At 26.7% G+C, this 23,456-nt stretch overlaps 2 protein-coding genes across 3 annotated transcripts; both read right to left on the bottom strand.

Moving 5' to 3' along the window:
- Positions 1 to 252: 252 nt before the first annotated feature.
- Positions 253 to 18,396, bottom strand: LOC122852003 (T-box transcription factor TBX20-like). 2 transcript variants are annotated; one of them, XM_044151558.1, is made up of 6 exons: positions 17,653 to 18,396; positions 13,539 to 13,941; positions 10,051 to 10,324; positions 8,305 to 8,475; positions 8,083 to 8,159; positions 253 to 1,145 (listed from the first exon to the last, which is right to left on the bottom strand). In XM_044151558.1, the coding sequence occupies exons 1-6, from the start codon at positions 17,816 to 17,818 to the stop codon at positions 680 to 682; spliced, it is 1,557 nt and encodes a 518-aa protein (XP_044007493.1). In that variant the 5' UTR covers positions 17,819 to 18,396; the 3' UTR covers positions 253 to 679. The 2 variants fall into 2 exon arrangements, with proteins under 2 accessions (XP_044007493.1, XP_044007485.1); XM_044151550.1 differs by having other exon boundaries at positions 17,665 to 18,369.
- Positions 18,397 to 21,842: 3,446 nt separating this feature from the next.
- Positions 21,843 to 23,281, bottom strand: LOC122851992 (PEST proteolytic signal-containing nuclear protein-like). The gene is made up of 3 exons (XM_044151541.1): positions 23,071 to 23,281; positions 22,257 to 22,453; positions 21,843 to 22,174 (listed from the first exon to the last, which is right to left on the bottom strand). Exons 1-3 carry the CDS (start codon positions 23,105 to 23,107, stop codon positions 21,929 to 21,931), a joined length of 480 nt encoding a protein of 159 aa, XP_044007476.1. The 5' UTR covers positions 23,108 to 23,281; the 3' UTR covers positions 21,843 to 21,928.
- Between the last annotated feature and the right edge of the window lie 175 nt (positions 23,282 to 23,456).

The raw sequence follows: 23,456 nt of genomic DNA, 5'->3' as shown, positions 1-23,456 counted from the left end.
TTCTCATATATATATATATATGTATGTTTTTAAATTTTACTTCCAGAGGAATATTTTTTTCTATCATAACCAATTACGTATACAAATTGGCACAAGAAAAGTGCGTTGCTACAATCATATACACGTAAATTTATATAGATTATACATAAGTTAGATTATCTTAATTAATGTAATCGAGGGACTATTCACTGAATGCAATTGAGAATGACAAGCTGACTCACGATTGACTTTTCTCTCTAAGATGGCATATACCACGAATCTTAATAGCGAAAAAAAAACATAATAAAAAATTACAAATTAATAATTGGATCCTATACACATTTTTGACTAACTATATGGATAAACGATTTTTCGAAGTGCAAAGTAAATAGTCCCTTGAATATAATAATGTATAATACAATTTTAGGAATTCTATATATATGAATGCATGCTTCGTTGATTTCTTTGGCTTTTCACTGGGCATGATCACAAACAATTGGAAGCATTACTTAAAAATTAATATTACAGAAAATTTATTTATCATAACAGTCATTTTAACTTTTTTTGAACACATATCTGAAAGAAATGTGCAGCAAGTAAAATGACAGTACGAAAAATAAAAAAAAAAAAGTAATAATTGAATTGTAACTATAAGGAAAAAATAAATAAAGAAAAAACTTGTTGACTATGATGGACATAGCTAATTTGGGGTAGCTGGACGTGCGCTTAATAATGGTGGAGTTGAATTTGGTGTTCGATAAGGAGCATGTCTAATGCCACTTGATGAGGGAGATGATCGTCGAGAAATCATTGACACAGGAGATTGCCAAGACCATGAAAGACCAGAACATGGAAAAGATGGTGGTGTTAGATAAGGTGAAGGTGTACCACCATTTCTACTACCATATAGTAATACTGTGTTAGGTGACAACCAAGGAGTAAGTGATTGTTGACTTGTCTCAACTCTTGATTGTTGCTGCTGTTGTTGCTGCTGTTGTTGTTGTTGCTGCTGCTGTTGTTGTTGTTGCTGTTGATGGTGATGATAATGATGGTGGTTATGTTGATGCTGTTGTACATTTGATGATGTCATGGCAAGATGTTCATAAAGACGAATTGAAGGCACTCCACAACGTACTAGTTGCTGATCCATTAATTCCATGGGATCTCTGTAAGATAAATAATTAACACATATTAATATCAAACATATATAATGTTTAATTATATTATTGAAAAGTCATTTGAATAATTACATGACTATATATATAAATTTGAATAATCATTCATCCTTTGATGAATAAAATAAGCATTAATAGGTGAATATATGAGTGACCTCTAAAATACAATTGTCAAGATTTTTAATATGTAAGGTATAAAGTGTAATAAATGTTCTTTTTATATATGTGATTGGTTCAAGTACAATAAAGTTTACTTAATTATGACCAATCATGTTGTGATTGTGAATCGATTTCACACTTGATTGCAATTGACTGAAAAAACACTCGATGACTTGTACATATTTATTTTATACTTTTTTTTATTTTCAATAGAATTGTACAAATGTTTTTATTGGTAGATAGAAAAATAATTTCCAATCATGTATATGATGTGCAATTTATATATGGAAATGTATATAAACTCTATATACCGTTAAGAGTCAATCACTTGAAAATGCAATTATATATATGTATACTAATCTGCAATTAACTTCTTAATAAAAAAAACAATTTTTTTTAATTATTAATTTCCAAGTTCAGTGGGTATAAGTTAAAAGTTTAATATTTCAATTAAATTAAAAAACGATTTTAAGAATTATATGTTTAACATATAGTTTTTTTTTTGTTTATTTACAAGATTATTATAGTTTTAAAAGAATTTTTAATTATAATTAGTGTGGATATTGGTAAGAAGAAATGATATTAAAGTTTTTTTTTTTCAAGTTATTGCAATGTATTGGCTTTTATATTTGGTCCTGCCGTCGGTCAGGGATTTTATAAACTAAAATTTGTCATAACAACTGGCAGAGTAAGTCAATATCGTATGTAAAAAGAAAATATATATATATATAAAAAGGATAAATAGTTATTGAGGGTAAAAAAACAAAGGAGGAAAGAGGGATTAGTGTAAGTTAAGAAGCGGAAGAAGGAATGTGAAACCTTGGGACTAATCGCGGCATCCCGTCTGAGCGTGCCAGACCACACACCGTCGCGTCCTCGGTCATTCTTTTTTATGTTCACATGAAATGTATCGTATCACTACGATGTCGTTCACACGCCAACTCTATTAGTCAGTCTATTGACACCTGATTTTATCAGTTACCTAATTTTTTTACCTTTATGTCATTTGATTATTTAATCTGATGATCATCAATACTTTATTTTAAAATAAAAAACATGAAAAATTAAGTGAAAAACTTGATGTTTCTTGTTTTATCAGATTTTTCGATTGAGAAAAAGTCATAGCTTATAGAAAATTAAATTTAGATATCAATTATCTTGATTGAATTGAGACTACTGCATAGACATATGGTTAAATTATTAAATAAACGATTATGAGGATTCTTTGAAAATTGAAATATACATTCATCGATATAATTATTAATATATATATTATTAATAAAAGAATACAATAAATAATTATTTTTTTAAATTGATCTTTCTTTTCAATAAAAAATTGTATGAAAATTTTGCTATATTAGCTAAATGGATATTAATATCCGAAATAATACAATAATTTGACATGATTTTCAATACAAGCGCCACCACAAAACATAAGGTTCTCACTTTTGAGTTGTATAAATTATACATAATTCGACCGACGGATATCTAAAAAAAATCATATATTTTTATATGAATTTTTGTGAGTGATATTAATTTTTTTTTAGAGAATAAAATATTATATAAAAGATAATGAAAAAAAAAAACAAAAAAATTAAGAACACAATCAGTACACGATAAAAGATTTTAACTGTCAGATTGTATGTGAAATGACCCATACAACTTCACCTCGGTGGTCACCTCCCCCCTCATTTTACCTATAGGTATTCGTATTTCCCGCCTACTCAGTTTGCAGCTAACTTCACACAAGACTTTTTCATGCTTTATTTTTTACTTGATATGTAATGTGCTTATTATGCAAGATTTTACGATTTAATTTCACATCAAAGATAGACTTGTTTTCTTATTTTTGTGTTGAAAAAATAACTTTATTTTCAAGATAAAAGAAAATGAATGAAAATGGTTTTATAAATTTTTTTGAAATTACACATAAAAGCAATAGCTTTAATTCACAAGTTTGGTCAATAAAAAAGTCGAATGATATTTTTTATTCATAACGAGAATATTTATACAGAGACCCTACTATGAATTTTTCAATATATACCGGTGTGTTATTGGAATCAATCATTTTATATGTGCCTCAAAGCAATGCCATGGCTAAATGTATATTTCAATTAATATATAAAAAAAAAAAAAAAAGAAAATACATGCGTATACTGCAAGTGTAGTTGTGAAAGTAAAACATAAAAAAAGTAAAAAAAAAAAAAAAACAAAGGTAATCAGAGAAAGAGCAAAACAATTTAAAAAAACACTCAAGATTGAGAAGCTACTGCCCTTCTAATTCTACTCGTTTTTTTTTTCTTATTATTTTCTTATTCTTTATATTCGGCGTATTAGCCAAAACGTCTCTGGTTATAAGTGTTCAAAATAAAAGGTGAGTATAACGGCGAAGAAATTAATAGCCATAAAATATGAATAGAAATTAGCACGTTCGGGGTGGCGTGACGCGTTTGCTCGCTCATTTCCTTTCGGCGCGTTGAAAAACAACAAAACAAAATAGGGTTCAAGTCTGTAATTTAGTCGGTTGCCGCCGACTCTACCGTGGCCATACTTTCGACAGACTATACAGCCAGAAGATCTTCAACATCCTCATGAACATGATCCTCTCTCCATTACTCACCTTTGTATGCGCTTTACATCTCTACTTTTTATGTTGGATAAATTATATCTATATACAATTATACTTTTTTTGGCTTCATATATATATATATATATAGATATAAGTGTGTGTGCGTGAGTAATGTGTAAGATATATTTTAAGACTGTATATAAGAAAAATTGCAAAGAGCAATCTTTTACCTTGCTTGGTAAGTTTTCTTTCAATTGCTTTTTATCAGTCTTCGTCACACGGTAGGGTAAAATATATATATTTATAATTCAGTAATGACCCTGGATACCATTAATAAATATTTTTGGATTCGAAAATATATATCAAGTATAACTGGTAAAATTAAAAATCAATTTAAAAGTTTTTTTTTCTTTTAACATCAAAGCTCGTTGATGAGTCGGTTTTGACTCAGCTTCGAACCTGCAGTGCTTATACTAAATATGAATATTTTTTTTCAAAAAGAATTTACAAAATTCAAAAAAGTTTTTAAAATAAACTAATATATTTCTAGGGATTTTTTTAGTGCTAATTAATACTTGTAAATTATCAAAATTATATGAGTAAAATTGATTTTAATTTTTTGTTTACTTGAAACTTGAGTAATTCTGCACTTCTTGATTCAAATCGACAATATTATTTGTTAATAATTTATAGTCAGCTTTGCTTGCTGCTTGTTCAATTAAGTATCATTTTTCAGTTGTAAACCGGTTATTTTTTTCATCTTCGTCTTCTTCTTTAACTTTTTATAATATATATTTTTTTTTCATCTCTGTTCTTTCCAAAATTTGAAAATATATATATAAAAATAACAGCAGCTCTGTAGCTCTTTGGCTTTTGAGAGGTATTAAAATCATAAATATAATAGTGTTGGTAAACCATGATGAATTTAAAGCCTTGATCCGCTTGTGACTGTATATCAATAAGATCATCTTGACAATGGCTGTTGAGCTTGTAGTAGAAAATTGCCCTACAGACTAAGACCTTTTTTTTTTTATATTTATTTATTTTTTTTCTCTGTTGACAAGTCTCACACATTGTAAACAAAAAGTTATCATGTTGAATATTATATTTGCATACAATTTTGCTCTTTCTATATTCTCAGCTTCTTTTGGTTTTTATGTCCTACGGCAATATCACGACTTTCTATGCCATTTAAGATCTTATATACGTGTAGAATAGATATAACATTTGGCCAATTCATTTACTAAAATTAACTTCTCCATACTTCTTCTACAACATCAACGTCAAATCTTTTGATCTTGTTCAGTTAAAATTTTTTTTTGTCACTGCATTATTGCTCACATAAATTTATAGAAAAAAAAAAACTTCTAACTTAAATAAATTCAAGAAAATAATAAACAATAAAAAAGATTTTATACGATAATCAAAATGCTTTTTCTTTTTACTATATATATGTAGTTGAAACTCGAATTAAAGTTTTAAAGTTTTTACATGCACTCGTGTACCAGCATGATATTTTTTTTTTAAATGGAAATACTTTTGTCAGAGTAAACTTTTAGAGATAACTAAATTGAGATAAAAAAAAAAAAATGTTCTGCAGAGTTAGCTTTTCTTTTATCCTTAAATTCTTTCTTTTCTTCTCGACGAACCTCAAATTTTCCAAGTCATCAAAGCCTTTTTTTTTTTATATATTCTAAAAGGATTCAAAAAATTTTTGTCAATTTAGAATACGTTGCGATGTCTCTCTCCCTGGGGCGTCGGAGACGAGACAAGAAAAATGCCACAGAAACACTCCGATTTAAATCATATAATTTAATACATATGTATTATAAAAACTCTTCATGAATAACAAACGGAATCGTATAATTTTTATTAGTATCATCAAACTAACGGTCAAGCGTGATATTTACAAGAAATTTAATTTTTTTTTATTATTTATTTTATTTCTTTATTTTTATATTTAAGTAAAAATAAAAAAAATTATTTTTTCGTTAAAATTTTTGCTGCTTTTTTTTTTTTTCTTTTAATAATAAAGGTTTAATGTTTTTCCACAGTGAAGAACTGATAATTAGAAATAAATGAAAATTACAGGGCTTATATTATTTACTAAAAAATTGGTATTTTTAACAACTCAGTTATTAAGTTATAAAGTTTTTTTTTTTTTTTATTGATAAATTATTATTTTTTGGAGGTCAAGAACAGGTGTTTTTAAAATCGGAAAGTTTTAAAAAATATATATTTTTTTATATCAATTACAAAAATAATTGTATAATATATTGTTTAAAAATAAAAAAAAGTGAGAAATGAAAAAAAAATTATATCAATTACATGCATTAATGAAGACAGGGAGGAGACAAGTTGATGGACATTTTTGTTTTTTTACTTTCTCAAAGATCTGACATATCTGTATGTATGTCAAAAATTAAAAAAAAAATCTGTAATCTTCAGCTGAAGGTTTCAAACATTTTTAAAATACATCAAGTGCAGAATATAAAATATATCAATTGATCTATAAAAATATTTGAAATTTTTGCACTATATAAAAGACATGATAGTTTCCCACGTTGAAATACTCAACACATTCTCTAATGTCCCTTTTTTTTTTTTTTGCCTCCTAAAAACACTGTGGAATATTTATAATTAGATATAGATTTGTAGATATATAGCAAAAATAAGAAAAAAAAAAAAGATCCAGGTGAATTTAGGGCGTTAATGGGCCACCAAGCACCAAAACCATTTTTTTTTTTTTTTTTTATTATTTACACCTATAAACGCATGTGCGTGTATACATATTATAAGATGAAATGTATGACAAGGTAGTAAGAGTGATGCAAAAGAGGGGCTAAAAGTGGCCAGAGAGTAGGCTGTGAGTGAGGCGGTAACGGTAATGACAGGCCGCCCGCTTTTGAAGCTAATATAGATGGATGCTCTGCCCTTCTTTGCCTTCTGGGAGAGAACAGAGAAAAAATAAATAAGAATCAAACGTGTTCGTATGTAGACGAAGGCGTTCATAATATACCCAAGAGAAGAAGAGATAAATGAAAAAAAAAAAAATTATTTCCATAAAAAAAGGTGCAAAGAAAAAGGTAAGCAGCAAAAAAGAAGAACAACAAGAGTATATGAGATGATACTGACTAAAGAAAGAAAAGAAATACATGAATATATCTGAAGAGTTGTTCAGAAAAAAAAAAAAAAATTTAAAGATGAAAATGAAAAAAAGGGGCTGTGAGAGCTGCCTGAGGGTTAAAACGACCAGAGGAGCAACTATCTATCAGCGCTGGTGTGAAGTGGGCGGGCGCATGCGCGATATAAATATGTACGGCTGCTCTTTTATTAACAGATATGCCGCCGTTTCCGACGACGGTGGAAGGTTGTGAAATTCACATTATTGTTATGTATAATTATCCTGATCCAGTTTTAGCTTCTACACTAAGCATTCATGACTAATAATAATTTTCATATGCTAGATTACACTCGAATGATTTCTAATAAAAATTAAAAATTATTTCGAATTCAAATTATTATTTTTTTTTTCATTCTTTATCATTAACAAAATAAAAAAACATATACATGTATATTATTATTAAATCAAACCTCTATAGAATTATGTTAATGTATTTTTTCGAAAGAAAAAAAAAAAGTGTAAATTCGAAATTATATATTTTCGAAATGAAGTAAAAAATTCGATAAACTGTGATCATCATCACTGATTTTTTTTTTCCGGTAATCATTAATTTAAAATTACTAAAATCAGGCTTTCTAATTGCATTGTAATGTTCGCATGATCATTTGAAATCTTCAAAATTACTGAGATGATTTTTCAATTTATTGCAAAACACAGTTAAAGCCGAAATATTCTATAGAAATATTTGAGACTGGTATTTTTAAAAATATTTATTTGGATAAAGCGACAAGGAGATGACAATAGACAGGTGTTAATTTGTGGGAGGGCTAAAAAAACTGCTTGTTGAAATGGACACTATTTTCTTTTTTTTTTTTTTTTTACAAATATTTTTTGGAAATATTTCTAAGTAGCTATTCTGAGAATAAGGAAAAATAAGAGTTTTAAGAAACTGACAAGTGTAGATGGTGACTCATCAATCATCATCATCATCATTATTCATCATGTATTATTATAATTATCTTTGTTTTTATATATTTTTTTTAAAAACGTTGTAAACAACAGTTTTCGTAACTCACCTGTCAAAATCTGTGAGACGGGATGAATCCCTAAAACCTTTGGCGAATGGATTGCTGTCAATCTTTAGTTTTGTGATCTGTTGAAATATTCAATAATTTATTAACTCTAGTTTATAATTTATCAATCATACATATATATAATTAATGAAATTTAAATAAAAGTAGATGTTCAAAAAATTATAATTAAATATACAGCTATTATAGAAATTAAAATAAACTTACTAATTGATTTTGATAAGCAGTTACAGCAGTGAAAATTGCTTCAGGAAAAATATATGTTTTATGTTCTTCTTTATTGAGATCTGTTATTCTATGATTTCTTTCATTTTCTTTATCACGTAGTTTGACTAAATGTATCCTTGGTTGATATCGGTGCATTGAGTTGAGAACTATCTGTAAATTATACAAAATAAAAATTTAAGTAATAGGTTCATTTTGTAAAGAGAAATATAATAATTCATGAGTTCTATGTGGTTATTACCACTCACTAGATTGTCAATAACGTGTTACTGTTCTAAGTTTGCTGGTTCGAACCACTGTTAGTGCAGTTTTTTTCTTTTTTCTGGTTCTTTAATAGAACTTGACATAAAAAAAAAAAACGAGGATACCGCGAATCGAACCCAACATCACCAGTTCAATGTGATTACTCAATTATAACTCTTAGCGACCTTTAGTTAATTATTATGCCTAAATTTTACAATTCAAAATACTTGTAACACGTCAAGTATATAAAAAAAAAAGTCAATTAAATTAAAAAATATTAATAAACCGTTTAAAAAATAAAAACACACCGAGTTTAATTATTCAACATATCAAAATTCAACAAATATAATAAACAAGTTGACAAGATTTGAGATTAAAAAAATATATTTTTTAAATTCAAATAGGTCCAATACACATAACACCTGCTTTTACTATAGTTAAGTAAACGAACCTGTACGTGATTGGCCCGATAGTCAGCATGGCTATCGATTTCCAAGTCATTTAAGTTTACTCGCTTTAGTATATATAACATTTTGTGAGCTTTTGGTATAGTCTTTGTTACAAACATTGTATTCATACATGTATAACCGATACACATACATTTTAACAACTCGAAACGTATCAGCTTTCATTAAATTTGTCGTTATAAAACATCAAAAACTACTCTAATTTTTAAACCAGTTTTCATTATAGATATACTTTAATCTATTCTCAAACTATAAAACTATAAAACTTGAAGTAAAAAAGTTCTTTCTTTGGTGTATCAATTGGTTAAAATATTTTTTCTCATTTGTCTATATCATGAACATGTGTATATTGAGCTGCAATGTTGCGAAGTTTACCAGTGCATTGTTGCCATGGTAGCCTGATTGCTAAAATAGTATAGCTATCATGACAGAAATGCATAGATATCAAAAATTAATAGGAAGTTAAAATATAGTGGTAAATTATCTATCAGCATATACATGACGGTCTTGTTTTTGATAATTTAAAAACCATTATTTTTATTTACACTTTTTTCTAGTTTAAATTATATCAGTTGTTGATTAGTCAAATAACAACATGAAGTTAATAGAATATTTATCATTATATTTGACATTTTTCTTAGTGATATATTCTAAATGAAATTGATAACAAGTAACACCATCATTGTGCTATTGTAAAATTATTTTTGTATATATTAGTTAGGGCAATATAATAACTATTTTTCTATATTCCCTACGGTCCGATATAAAATTTCGCTACTATACAGTATAGACACGATAAACGTTTAACTAATGTTCAAGGTCATGCTATAACAAATTGCCTGCTGTTATATTGATTTACAAGTATATTATACATCTATGAATATTTAAAAAAATTGAATAGATATATGCAATATATTTATTTATACAGTGAACAAATATTCCAAATCAATTTATCAATATATTCAAAGTTACTTAACTAAATTATATAAATACATTTAATTCATTAATTTTGACTAACCTGTCCATGCTTATCCATGTCATTATTTGTAAGTTTAACTTTTTCAAATGAAACAACTTGTTTACGTAATTGTTCACCAGTAAATGGTGAATCAGGATGATGATAAAGTCTTGCTGGTGCTGGTGGATCTGCTTTACCTGCTACTAACCAAGAACTTCTATGATATGCATAACGATATCTTTTATCATCAACCGGAACAATATCCATAAGAACAGCATATTGAGCTTCTGGTTTTAGGTCATTAAATGACACTCGACATGTTGGAAACATTCTTCTATAATTAAAAAATAATAAAAAAATATATATTAGTATATATTTATTTTTTTAGGAAATAAAAAACAACAACAGTGTCTGAAGTTGTCAATATGTAAATTATAGTGTAACCTTTTAACATTCAATATGTTCAAATATTTAGTATCCAAATTTTCTACATGTATTTAATTATCATACAAAATTCTTGGTATAAAAAAAAAAAAGAAAATGTATGTCAAAAATTGAAGAACAAATACATAATTAAAACTACGTTTACGTTTAGATGACGTATTTATTATTCAAGTATGACACAAAAAAATACATGTATTTACAAAAACCGACAGATCATGTGTCCAGGTCAATGTAATCCATTCAAAAATAATAATAATAGTATAAATGAAAATGTAAATTCAAGATTATCAGAGAAAAATCAGACGGAAATGAGAAAAGACTTTTGTATATTTTCAAGAAAAAATAAAACTCCTGTTGTAAATCATCAGATTACAAAGACCAAAAAAGAGGCTATGACTGACAAAATTGGTAAAACCTTGAAGAAATCAGCAAGGGGTAGACTAGTGAGGACACATACAAGACCACCTGCAACGTTTAGTCCAACTGGCATAGTTCAAAAAATTTCTATTATTCTTTATTCACAATTTATAAAGTGTTGTCTGACAATCGGTGTTTTTGCTCTTGTTGGGATACTTCCCACCTACATTGCTTGGAATCAAATATGGTACAAAAATTTTTCGCTTCTTCAGATCTGTGGAATTGCTACTATTCTATTTTGGCGTGCAACTGGTTCTGCTCCATTTTGACCATAACAATACGAAAAAAAAAAAAAAAACCTTGAAATGTTGTCACCCAATAAAATTATTTTCTTTTTTTTATTTATTTTTTTTCTTTTTCTTTGACCATAACAATCCAGACCTTTTAAATCCAATAAAATTAACAATTAATTTTACAATAATAAAATTTTATTTACTTTTTTTTTTATTCACACAAATTGATTCTACATTAAAATAAATTATTGCATTTTTTTGCTCTAAATAATTTCCGTTATATTATTTTTATTGTTTAAAATATAAACAATATATGATATGGTGTGATGATTAAGTAAGACCAGAAGCAATAGCATGTCAATGTCGAACACATTTCAATTCTATACGTATATAATTTTTTTTTATTTTTATTTTATTGTTTACCCAACTAACGACTGTGTAGGTCTTGCCAGGTGGCATTAGTACAATCATTGTGAAGAATATATATAGTATGAATGATATGTACATTCACATGGCATACATTAATTCTACTTGATTTTCTATAGGAGACTGTCTCTAATATATAACTTGTATATATATTTTTAAAAAATTTTTTAAATTTTATATTTATATTTACTGAATACATTGACTTTAGAATTTTCATTTGCACTGTTTGTACTGCTTTGCATGGCTACTGTATATTCAACAAGGTTTCATGTTTTTTTTTTTTTTTTAATATAAAATCGTGTGTATGTATGTGTATATGTATATAGTGTCAGTTGCCAGTAGCACTGATGACGGGTTCGCGTGACGAGTGTGTTCCATATCTATCTACATCCTGCTTTTTTGACGTACTCGTCCTCACCTACCCATTGCTAATATAAGTTTATACATAATGAGAATTGAATGTTTTTCTTTTTTTTTTTTTTTTACTCTATATATGTTCTCTCGTTTTATATTTTTTTTGATTCAAAGAATTACTTTAGAGGATCGAATGTTTGAATCGAAGTATACCATTTTTTTCTTTTTGTTTTTTTTTTATTTTATATATATATATTTTTTTTTGTTGAAATAAGTCATTGTTCTGGTTGTTCTTTTGACGAGTTGGAAAGTCACTTCAGTTGGGGTAGTTAAAAAACATCTTAAAAGAATCCTCAGGTCCGGAATCAACGTGGGAATAGGGTTTGGGTCCGGAAAAGAAGAGGAGGAAAGCCAGTTGGACCGCCTGTTGAGTCACACAATTCCACCTGATTGGGCTGAGTTTTATTATTGTCCCTTCTTGAAACGACGCGTTCCTTGTATATTGTATATATGCATTTTTCACTTCTTAACGAGATGCTTAGTTTATTTCTCTTTTCTATTTTTTTTTCTTCGTTTTTTTTGTGTTTCTGATACATATATACATAGCGCCTATTTTGTATTCGAATATTTGACTTGTGTTTTGTATAAAAGTAGAAGAAATTTTACGGATTATTGACTTCACATGGTATATTATAGCCAAAGGATATTATATGTAGTTTCATGGTAAGGGTCTTAAACGGATATAAAATAGTTGTATGGAAACATCACTCTCGTGGCAAAAGCTTGTGAGCAGTCATCTATATATCGTAGTATATCCACGCGCCATGCTATAATTAATCATTTTAATGATCTAATGTGATCAAAGTAGAAAAAGAAAAAAAAAAAAGATTTTAACATCACCAACTTTATAGAAGAACACAGATACGATGGTAATTTGTTTTGAGATTACATATTTGATGCTGGAAAAGAAGCGAAATGAGAAAATAAATAAATAAAAAAAACTTATATTGGATATGAAAAAAAAAAAAAAAACAGTTTAGATATGAGAGAATTTATTCATTGATAGCAATCGGGATCAGCAGAAAATGTTAGTGTGCATGTGTGCATGTTGTTAATTTTTTTTTTTTCTTTTTCCTTTTTGTATCCAAGGACCTGCTTGGTCATGCAGTATACCAATGTTTTTCATAAAACCTTTCACGCATTTTAACCGTAGATGTCTACATAAAATGTGTATTCAAAACTTTGATGTTTATGTATGGGAATTCTGGTTCTTTCTAATATAAAATGAGCAATTTTGACAACTTGTATTTGTCCATAAATTCAAAAAAATCAAAGATGTCTCATAAATTTAACTTGGTCACGTATTGCGAAAGCAAAAAAATGATGATAATGCGTCTGATTGTTTATCTATAGATACACTAAATATACGGAAATGACGATGACCCATTAAAAACAACAAATGAATTTTAAAAAATTTCATTTTTAATTTTCAAAATAATATGCTTTACTAACTGTCCCATGAATTTTTTTCTTTTTTTTCTCATACAAATGATATATTTGAACATAAAAATAAAATGTTTATATTTTTTTAAAAATATAATTATGAAAACCGTGGTAAATAATATATTTTGAATAATGTGTAAAATATTAAATAATATTTATATGCTAACTTACCTGCCAGTTTTAGTAATAATCATTTCAGTTCCAAGTTCATTAAACTTGTCCCAGAGTTCTTTGGTTTCAAGATGACAGTCAATGTTTTTTAATTCATCTGAATTACATGTTGTTCGTCTTTGTTGTTGTGTTTTTTTACTAGTTGTATTACTAATTCTATATTTACGACCAGTAACATTATTAACTGAAGATACCGGACCATCATCAGTACTACTACATTCTTCAACATCAACATCAATTTCTTCATCTCCATCATTTGTTGATTTTTCAGTTTTTACACTTTCCACTTCAGCTATTTCTTCATCATTAATATCGTCAGAATCATCACCATTTAATAGTTCTTCTTCTCTAGCAACGACTGATTCTGTCGTAACGATATTAATTGGTGAACATCTACCAATACCTAAAATCATAAATAATACTTTTATTTAAAAAAAATATTCAATACAAATAACGCTACTGTCTTGTGTTTTATGTTTTATGGTTTTTTTTTTTCAACTTTAATGAATCAATAATTTTTTAGTAAAATTATACACATTGATAAAAAAAAAATTTAAAAAAAAAAACGATTATTTATTTCATATTCAGCACTGTCGAAGTGTCATAATATATAATCTTTTAAAAATAATATTTTGTATAAATTATATGATGATAGGTTTTAATTTTAGTGGTTTTTTTTTTTTTGAATATAAATTTTTATTAAATATTTCTTCTTATATTTAAATGTTTTTTTATTATTATTTTATAAAGTTTTAATTTTTCAAAAATCATAAAATTTAAAAGTTAAGTTATGAATATATGAATTATTATTTTGATAATTTTTTTGTTGAATACCATGGATGACATCACAATTATTAAACAGTAAAACTAAACTATATAATTTAAATAGTCTTGTTTTTATAATTTACTCTATATAGTGATCAACTTTATTACACAATGATATTCATAATTTATTGAACAAAGGGTGTACACAAACATTAATTAATTAACTTTAAGGTTATCGTATAGGCAAATATAAGCTTACCCCTTTTTATAAAATATATTTTACCCTGAATTATCATATTATGCAGATAGTGTCTTAAAGAATGTACTGAGTGCAAAAAATATTGAGGTTGCCGGACATTTATGTAAGTAATTAGAGGAACCAAATATTCACTTTCACACGCAACGTTTGAAAGAAGACTAAAATCGCGTATTTTACATATGTATTTAAATTACGGCAACTTTTATACCTGGCTACTATATTCCCTCTCTTTTTTTATCCAATATACTTACATGTAATAAAAATTTTCAACTTTAAAATGTGTAATAATAAAAAATATAATTATTTAAACTATTGACTGTATGCATACCATGGGGAAAAACAATTTTTGAGCTTTTAAAAATTTAATTTATATATGATAAAAAGAGTACTTGGGTAATTTACATTCAGGTAATAATATGACCTCATTGAGATAAATAAAATAAACAGTAAACAAGTGTTTTCCAATCAATCAAATAATATATCAAACAAAAAAAATATATATACATAAATTTATAAATGGGTGTTAAGAGTCATTGAGCATCATTCAGATTCTCGTGACTAGTTAACTACTACGTAAAACGGAATAGCTGGCCCAACATATACATTTTCTAATTCTAATATATATATATTTTACCCAAGGTGAAAGTGTGGATAAACATAAAATCATGATACAAGCATAAAAACAAGTCGTTTGTTGTCAAAAATATTTCTGATGTTATACCACCACATAATGTATACATTTTTATATAAGCCATGACGCAAATTAGTGTGTGTATTGACACGCGTACAATCCATAGAATAAATTATATTAAAATTTTAAAAAATTAAATTATGAAATATTTTATACTTAAGATTTAACACGCTAGGGCGTCAGTTTATAATATGCCACAACATTGAACAACTAGATCGAAATGAAGAATTTAAAAAAATAAAAAAAATAAAACAATTTTAAAACCGAGCTGTCGGAAATTAGGCACTTTAGTGATTTAAAAATTACACATGATTTCAATTTTGAAGAGAAAAAAAAATCATAAAACTACTAATTTTATTTATTTTTTATATAAATATTTAATGAATTTTTTTTCTAAATTATCATTTAATTAATTAGATAATAAAATTAGTTGAATATTAAATTATTAAAAAATAGTTTAATAATCAAAGTAATTTATTTATTATAATTAAATTTTTTTTTAAATAATCAATAAGATATTTTTGTGAATTTTATTTATTAGAAATATGAGATTTTATTATTTTATGATGACTATCTTCAAGTACAAGTCCAACAGCTGTGACTTGAAAAATCAAAATAATCATAAAATTGGGTTTTATATATCTTTGTATATATAATCATGCAAATTCATGATTACTGTAACCATGTTTTCTTTTGATTGTAAATTATATCTGAAGAAAATGTATACAAACAAAGAATATATTTTTAAATTATGATTATAGTCGATTTTACTGATTTTAAATTTATTTTTATTTTCATTATTTTAATTAAACAAGTCATTTTTTTAAATTTAAATTATTTCGTCCCGTTTAGTTGTGATCAGTCGTGATTTATTTGTGTTATATATAATTACAAATAAGTAATTTAAAAGTATTTATCAAACTCAATAATATAACTGCAGGGACTTATCCAGGAAAAGCGCATTAGCTTCTATGGTACAAGCTTAAGTTCAATTCCAGGCGTGAATTTCTTTTCCATTTACTTCTTTTGTATCGTTTTTTTTTTGGTATTAGTGTGGTATCATCATTCAAGTGCGAGTCATGAATGATTGATAATCAAATTCATAACGATTTACTTCTAAATCTATATTTTTAGCAAAAATAAAAATGATGATTATTTAAAATATCGGGGTCGACTTGAATTTAATGTACCAGTATGTCTGCAAAGTTAACGGAGTATATTTAAATATAATCAAGTTTAAATATACAAAAATTATGTGCTTTTTATGTGCTATTGAAATGTCATAATGATAATTTTACTGCTTTCATAAATTTTCAAAAAGCATCGACTTTTTTTTTTTTTGAAATTTTCTGCTGAGTGGACATTAAGCTAGTTAAGTATTAAAAGAAAAGTGTCAAAAGAAGAAAAAAAACTAATATTAAAAATAGAACATAAAAATCATATTATTATTGGATTTTTTTTTCCTATGAAGAAAAAATTTCATTTCTTACAGTCATCATCTATACCTTCTATAAGTACATATAGTATTTTATACTTGATAATGCATTATTAATATACAAAAAGAAGCGTAGAAATTGAATTGAACACACGCACTGTTAAAGAAAAAAAAAAAAAAAAACAATATAAAATTAATATCGAAAGAATAGAAAAAAAGAAAAAAGGTTTTTCAACTATACTTAACAATAATTTATGCAAATATATTTCCATATCATTTTACATTTTAATATTATATATTTTTATGAATATATATGTATCAGAAGTTTATTCGAAACTTTTCTCGTCATCTCCAGTATACAACTAACATATTTAATATATTTAACAATATCAAACGAGAAAATTCATTGCGTGCTGTGCATATTCACAGTCAAGTATTTGATACTTGACCATACTATATATATATTTACATGTATATACGTCAATGGTGTTTATAACATCTTTAAATTTCATAAACCGGATCGACCAGATACAGCAATATAACTATGTAATATATATGCCAAAATAATATTAGCTGAATTAAGCTTAAGGATTTTCGTCAAATGAAATTAACTGAATTATTATATTTTTATTTATATATATTTTCATTATTTTGACAACATATATATCTTGATTCATTTATTAAAAAATATTCAAAATATATACAGAGTGTCTTTTTGACTCAACTAATTTTTGTCTTAAGTTTTTTTTTAATTGACTATTATTTTAGACAAAATCTTAATGCACGTCATTTATAACCGGATTATTAGCTATATATTGATTATTTAAAATAATTATTAGAAAAAAAAAAAAACAACAGTAATATTTCTGTTAGTAATCATTATTATATCTGAGTATAAATATGAATATTGAAATTGACCGTCGGATGTAAATGAGTGTTGTATAAATGTGGATAATCAACTCACGATAATCAAGACCTGGTGATGCATCATATTCTTTGCATTCTGGAGAGTTGTTAGATACATTACTAATACCCTGCAGGTGGTAATGTCCAAACGAAGGACCCCTGGGTGCCATGATGGCTGCGATGCTAAAGTCTGTCGCTTTACCCCTTTCCCCTTTAGTAGTCATCTTTTTTTTTATTATATTTTATTTACTTTTTTTTTAACAACAATCTCACTGTTCAATTATAAACTCAACAAAAGGCAAAATTCAATAAAGCTCTATAATGATGCCATAAAACTAAATATTTCTGAGTTAATTTTTGTGTTTTTTTTAAAAAAAAAAGTTCACTTGATTTACACTTTTATTTTTTAATGGTTGGTAACACTCACGTATAATACGTAATTATAATTGTAAAATAACTATACAAAAATTACTATATAAAGCTTTTTTTATTATATGTTTAACTTGAATTATCTAAAAAATGCATATAAACAAGTTTTTGATAATAGTACAAATACCATTAGTCCGATAAGGTAACAATTGCAATAAAAAAAATATAGATAAATAAATAAAATAAGGAAAAAAAAAAAAAAAATTAAATAAAAACACGACACACAATAAAATGTCCGTATCCGGTTACAATTTTAGAAATACGTTTGATATGTTTCTCACGACACAAAATGTGTTCATCCAAAAGTGCTAATTGCTTTCTCACCCAGCACACAACGCGTCTGCGCTCATCAACTTCCCGAACTCCACTAACCTCCTACTCCTCCACCCACGTTTGCTTTATCCCCACCACCATAAAATAACAAGTATATTCTCCCTACTCTACTATAGTTTGAGCTTACAAAAGTCAGGACATTACAATGATAAACTATCGAAATATGCGCGCGCACATATACTGAATTACAATGTAGGGGGCGCGGCATAGTTATGTACTAAAGATGAGCCATACAACGTAGTATTTTGAATTCAACCACTATAAAACGTATTGCTTGTGATAGGCGTGTTGTTACATTCTCTTATTTAAAAGCTCCGCCCCAATGTGGACAATTGTGCTGTGAGAATGAGTAAGCTTAAGTTGAAGTATAAAAAGTAAGACAAAGATAACTTTATTTTTATGTATAAAAACATCTAGGTTCTTTTCAATACGGTGCCGAAAGAGATCGATTGCCTCTATTTAATCCCCGTACTTAATGGGTGTATTTTCATGATACGAAAGTAAAATTAGAAGAAAAGGAGAAAGAGAGTTTTATTAGTTCATACGCCATGTATAAAAAGGTGTGCACTGAAAAGTCCCCGGATAAACAAAGTCGTTTCTTTCTTTCCTTTTTTTTTCTGCGGCTTCCTTGTGGTTGCCTTTTATTTTTTATATTATTATAAAAATTAAATATTCTTTTATATAATATATTCCAATGTTATATATTTAAATATAAATATATATAATATGTATAAATGCATATGTATATATAATGGAATATATATACGAATAAAATTCACCAAATTCGTAATTGTGGTGTACGTGCAATATTTAAAGTCCGATACACGAATTATATCCGAAATATATCTTTAATGAAAATTACTGAATTTCTTGCTAATAAAAATATAAATTATATACTCCAAAAATTTCTTAATAATGGATATTTAATTTTTTGAAATTATATTATTAATAATTTAACAGAAATTTCATGAAAATAACAAGAAAAATTGAATTGAATTTTTAATTACTTGTTACAAATTTTTTGTAGTAATATTTATAAAAGTTTTTTAAATATTTATATTTTAAAAAAATATATATATATCTATGTATAATTGTTTTGTAAATATAACAAAAGTCTTTGTGTCTTATCATTTATGAGATATATGTTTGAAAATTAAAGAGAAAGTTTTTTTTTGTTTGATCTATAGATGAAATAAAAAAAAAGCTATATATATATTGATTGAGTGATTAAATTATACTTATAATTTTTATATATAGAGATTTGTTCAGCGAAAACTTTTTAACGAAAAACTCAGTAAATCGAAAGATAATAAAAATTTAAAAATAACGACGGGAATAGGGTATGTTCGTTTAAACTATAGTTTAAAAATTGCATGCTGTATTTTCAATTTTACACAATTATATATAATGATACTGCAGGATGATAAACCAGTCATTGAAAAATACACGGTTCCATCAATATACGAATTACGACTTGAACCAATGTTATATAAAGTCAAGTAAAATATTTATAATTGCCAGTTATCGTTATCGAATGTAGAAAAATTAAACAAGTTGAATTGAAAAGTGGTTATTAATTATATAGAGCAAATCATTTAGTATAAAGTTAGAAAGAATTTAAGAAAAAACTCATAACTTAAATTACTGTGGGAAAGTGCATTTAACAAACGAAATAAAACGAAGTACTATACATTGTATATGAATCTACAATAAATCTGTAGAGTGACGCACACTCTACCAAAAAAAAAGAACAAAGAAACCGGTACCTTATATATAGTGAAATTGAATTTTTGCAGAACCAAATTCAATTTAGCCCTATCTAGTCTGTTCCAGATAGACATGTCAATGTGCACATCCAAATCACCATGAATATTTATACCCTGACATGTAACTTTATAAATAAAGCAAAAAAAATCATCAGGGTGAGCCAAAGAGTTATAAAAATACATGGAAAATATTTGAGGGGTCATCATGTATAGCTTAAAAGAATATTATAAATTCTTTGAAGCTATACGAGATTGTCGATGCACTTTACTAAGGGAGTGGTTATAAATCAGAAGCCAGAGGGCTTCTTACCTTTTCTATATAGCAGATCTATGAAACAAGGTGTTAGATGCTCTCACCCAGCCTATCAATGATCATCTTCTTTCGTGATCTTTTTTAATGAACAGACAGGTGGAATGTTGAGATTCTTAGATGATCTCCCACTTAGCCTTTTTGATTTCATCCTTTGTATGATTTTAATCTGAAACATAAAATATAGAATTATAAAAAACTATTAAAATATAATATTTTATAAATTTTTTCAACTGGCAAATATAAATTATCGGTTTTATTTCTTTAATGCAATGCACTATTGAGAAGACCATCAATCTCATTTTTAGTTTTTCTTTTTTTTGTGGTCTTGTTGTATTGGTATTTAATATGAAACATTCAATTACATTTACATAAACATTTACTGATTCAACGGATTTCATATGCAATTTATAGAACTCTTTGGAGAAAAAACTAAGTCAACTTACCTCTTTTATCACCATCAGCATCATCGTTATTTTCATCACTTGTCTGTTGGTGTAGCCCCAGTTATATCAGATATTCCAATTGGTACAATAACATATGTTTTTTAATTATATTTGGTGTTGGATAGAAAAATATTACAGAACAAAAAATATAAGACCTTTGTCAGACATTCTGACGGATTTCTCTGATAATATCTGACAGTTTATTGTTGCATTTATGAACATGAAAAAGTAGAATATTTTAACTGTTATTAATTAATACTGAATTTTTGATATTTATTTATTGTAAAACATGTCGAATGTTTACACATGACTTATATGTAGCAACAAACGCAAACATCAGATATTTCTCTTTCAACTGTTATTCATTTTCGTTTGTCATTTAACTATTGTTAATTTATTTATCACTTATGTTATTAAACAACGAAAATTATGATATGCGTACCTGTAGATCGTTGTGGGTTGAATACACCTCTTCCATGACTTGACTGCTATCGACAATATGCAATTTTTGTGTAAAAACAACGACATTAAGCAATTATTTATGCTTGCGAGTCAGATATAAGTAAACAAAACAATTAAACACAAAAAATAACAATTAATTAAGCTAAATTGAAGCACTTAGGCTTGTTTAGACTGTAAAATGATTATTATGATTATTATCCACACAAGTGGACTGAACTTAGATATGCAACTGCCACAAATAAAAAGACAGAGCTGCGCCTCCTAGCAGTAGGAATAATAACCTGTTGGTATATTTTATCGACAAGTGATAACTGACAATTAAAAAATGTATTTTTCTTCTAATTGGAATCAATCAATAAATTAAATAATGCATACACTATTTTTCCACTCATTAAATTTATAGCTATAGAGAAAAATATATTTCTAAAAGTTTATATTTAACATTCAATAAAAAGCCAAACAACAAAATATTTTTTTTTTTCTTTCTTTTCAATTATTCTGATTGACTGTTTAATACTAAAAAAGATATTAATACATTGTGAGTTAAAAAATAATTTACATTGCCATCAATATACCATAACAAAGAAATCATTTATTAGCATCTTCCATAGCTTTTTTAAGTGTTTTCTCAAATATTTTTTTAGAATCACAAAATCCTTGTTTAGTTTTACCAAAAGAATTTGGTCCTGCAGATGTTGGAGTTTCTCTTCCAATATTTCTCATTCTCATTCTTGCTTCAGCTGGCATTTCTTCTGGTTCATCATCATCATCATCATCATTAAATACCGAAGCCACTGTTGTTTTTGGTATACTAGTTGGACTTGGTGCTGGTTTCTAATTAAAATAACATATAAAAAAACTAGATTAGTTATTGTTTTATAAATTAAAATACTGCTATTTATAATTAAATACATACAGAAGTTGATCCTAATTTAATTTGAATCCCTTTTTTTTGATCAGTTGTTGTTGATTTTTTTCCAAATCCAAATGCCAGTTTTTGTTTTCTCGAATCAGCTTCAGCATATCTGGATGATTCACGTCTGTCATCAGGCCTCAATGGTGATCGATCTCTTTCATGGTCTTCTCTTTCTTCACCTCTGTATGCACTTAACCCTGACAACGTCAAACACTGGCAAAGTTCAGATCAAGTTAAACAACCGCTGATTTAGATACCGGAAAATTTCAAGCAATGTACATTATATTATTTAATTCATGGCTTGTCATTTCCCAGTTCTACTCATTAAACATTATTATCTTAAAAAATTTACCATAATAATATTGTTATTAAATCAGTCTTAGTTACATAATAATATTTAAATTAATTATGATGTTAGTTTAATGTTATGGAAAAGTGATATGTTAAATTTTAATAATCACACAAAAACTAAGATATTGTCTATTCGCACCCAAATTTCATATTTGTTTAGTGATTTTACATTTAACTTGACATGTTTTTTTTATAAATGTGTTTATATTAATTAATAAAATTCAAGTAAACACTCGTACAAATCCAGCTTGGGTGCGAATAGCCTCACTTGCAAATAAAACCTGTTGAATTACATCACTAATTTAATAAACAAATCAAGTTAGTAAACAAAAAGATAATCAATGTGTCAAAATTAATGAAAATAAAATAAACAAAAATAGAAAAATAGTTAAAATTTTAATAGATAAATTGAATAAAAAATTGATCAAAAGATAGGTAGAAGTACTGGTAGAAGAAACTAAACCTTTTCTGTTGTCTTGGCTTGAATTCCTCTTCGACATTATTATCGATTATGTTATAAAATAACTTATTATTTTATTGATATGATAAACGACGTTTAAGTTTGATAAAATATAAACATACAATTACAGATTATTTACTGGAGTACGAATCTATTAGGTTAAAGCTTTATTTTCTGTCTGCCTCTATTCCATGCTTTCTGTTTCTGTCTTGTCTTGAATCTTGATAAAGACATCTAGATCAGAAACGTGATAAAAAATAGACCAACTCTTGAGCGTTCTCTAGCGATAGCTGCTCAAAACTAAAATTATTTATTACCAGAATCAACTAGATTGCTTAGTGACTTCTGGTTGTTTCTGGTAATAAAATTATCTTGCGTCGAAAAACTTG

Source organism: Aphidius gifuensis, linkage group LG1 (genome assembly GCF_014905175.1).
Source record: "Aphidius gifuensis isolate YNYX2018 linkage group LG1, ASM1490517v1, whole genome shotgun sequence".
Classification (NCBI taxonomy): domain Eukaryota; kingdom Metazoa; phylum Arthropoda; class Insecta; order Hymenoptera; family Braconidae; genus Aphidius; species Aphidius gifuensis.
This window is presented reverse-complemented; position numbering and strand designations above follow the sequence as displayed.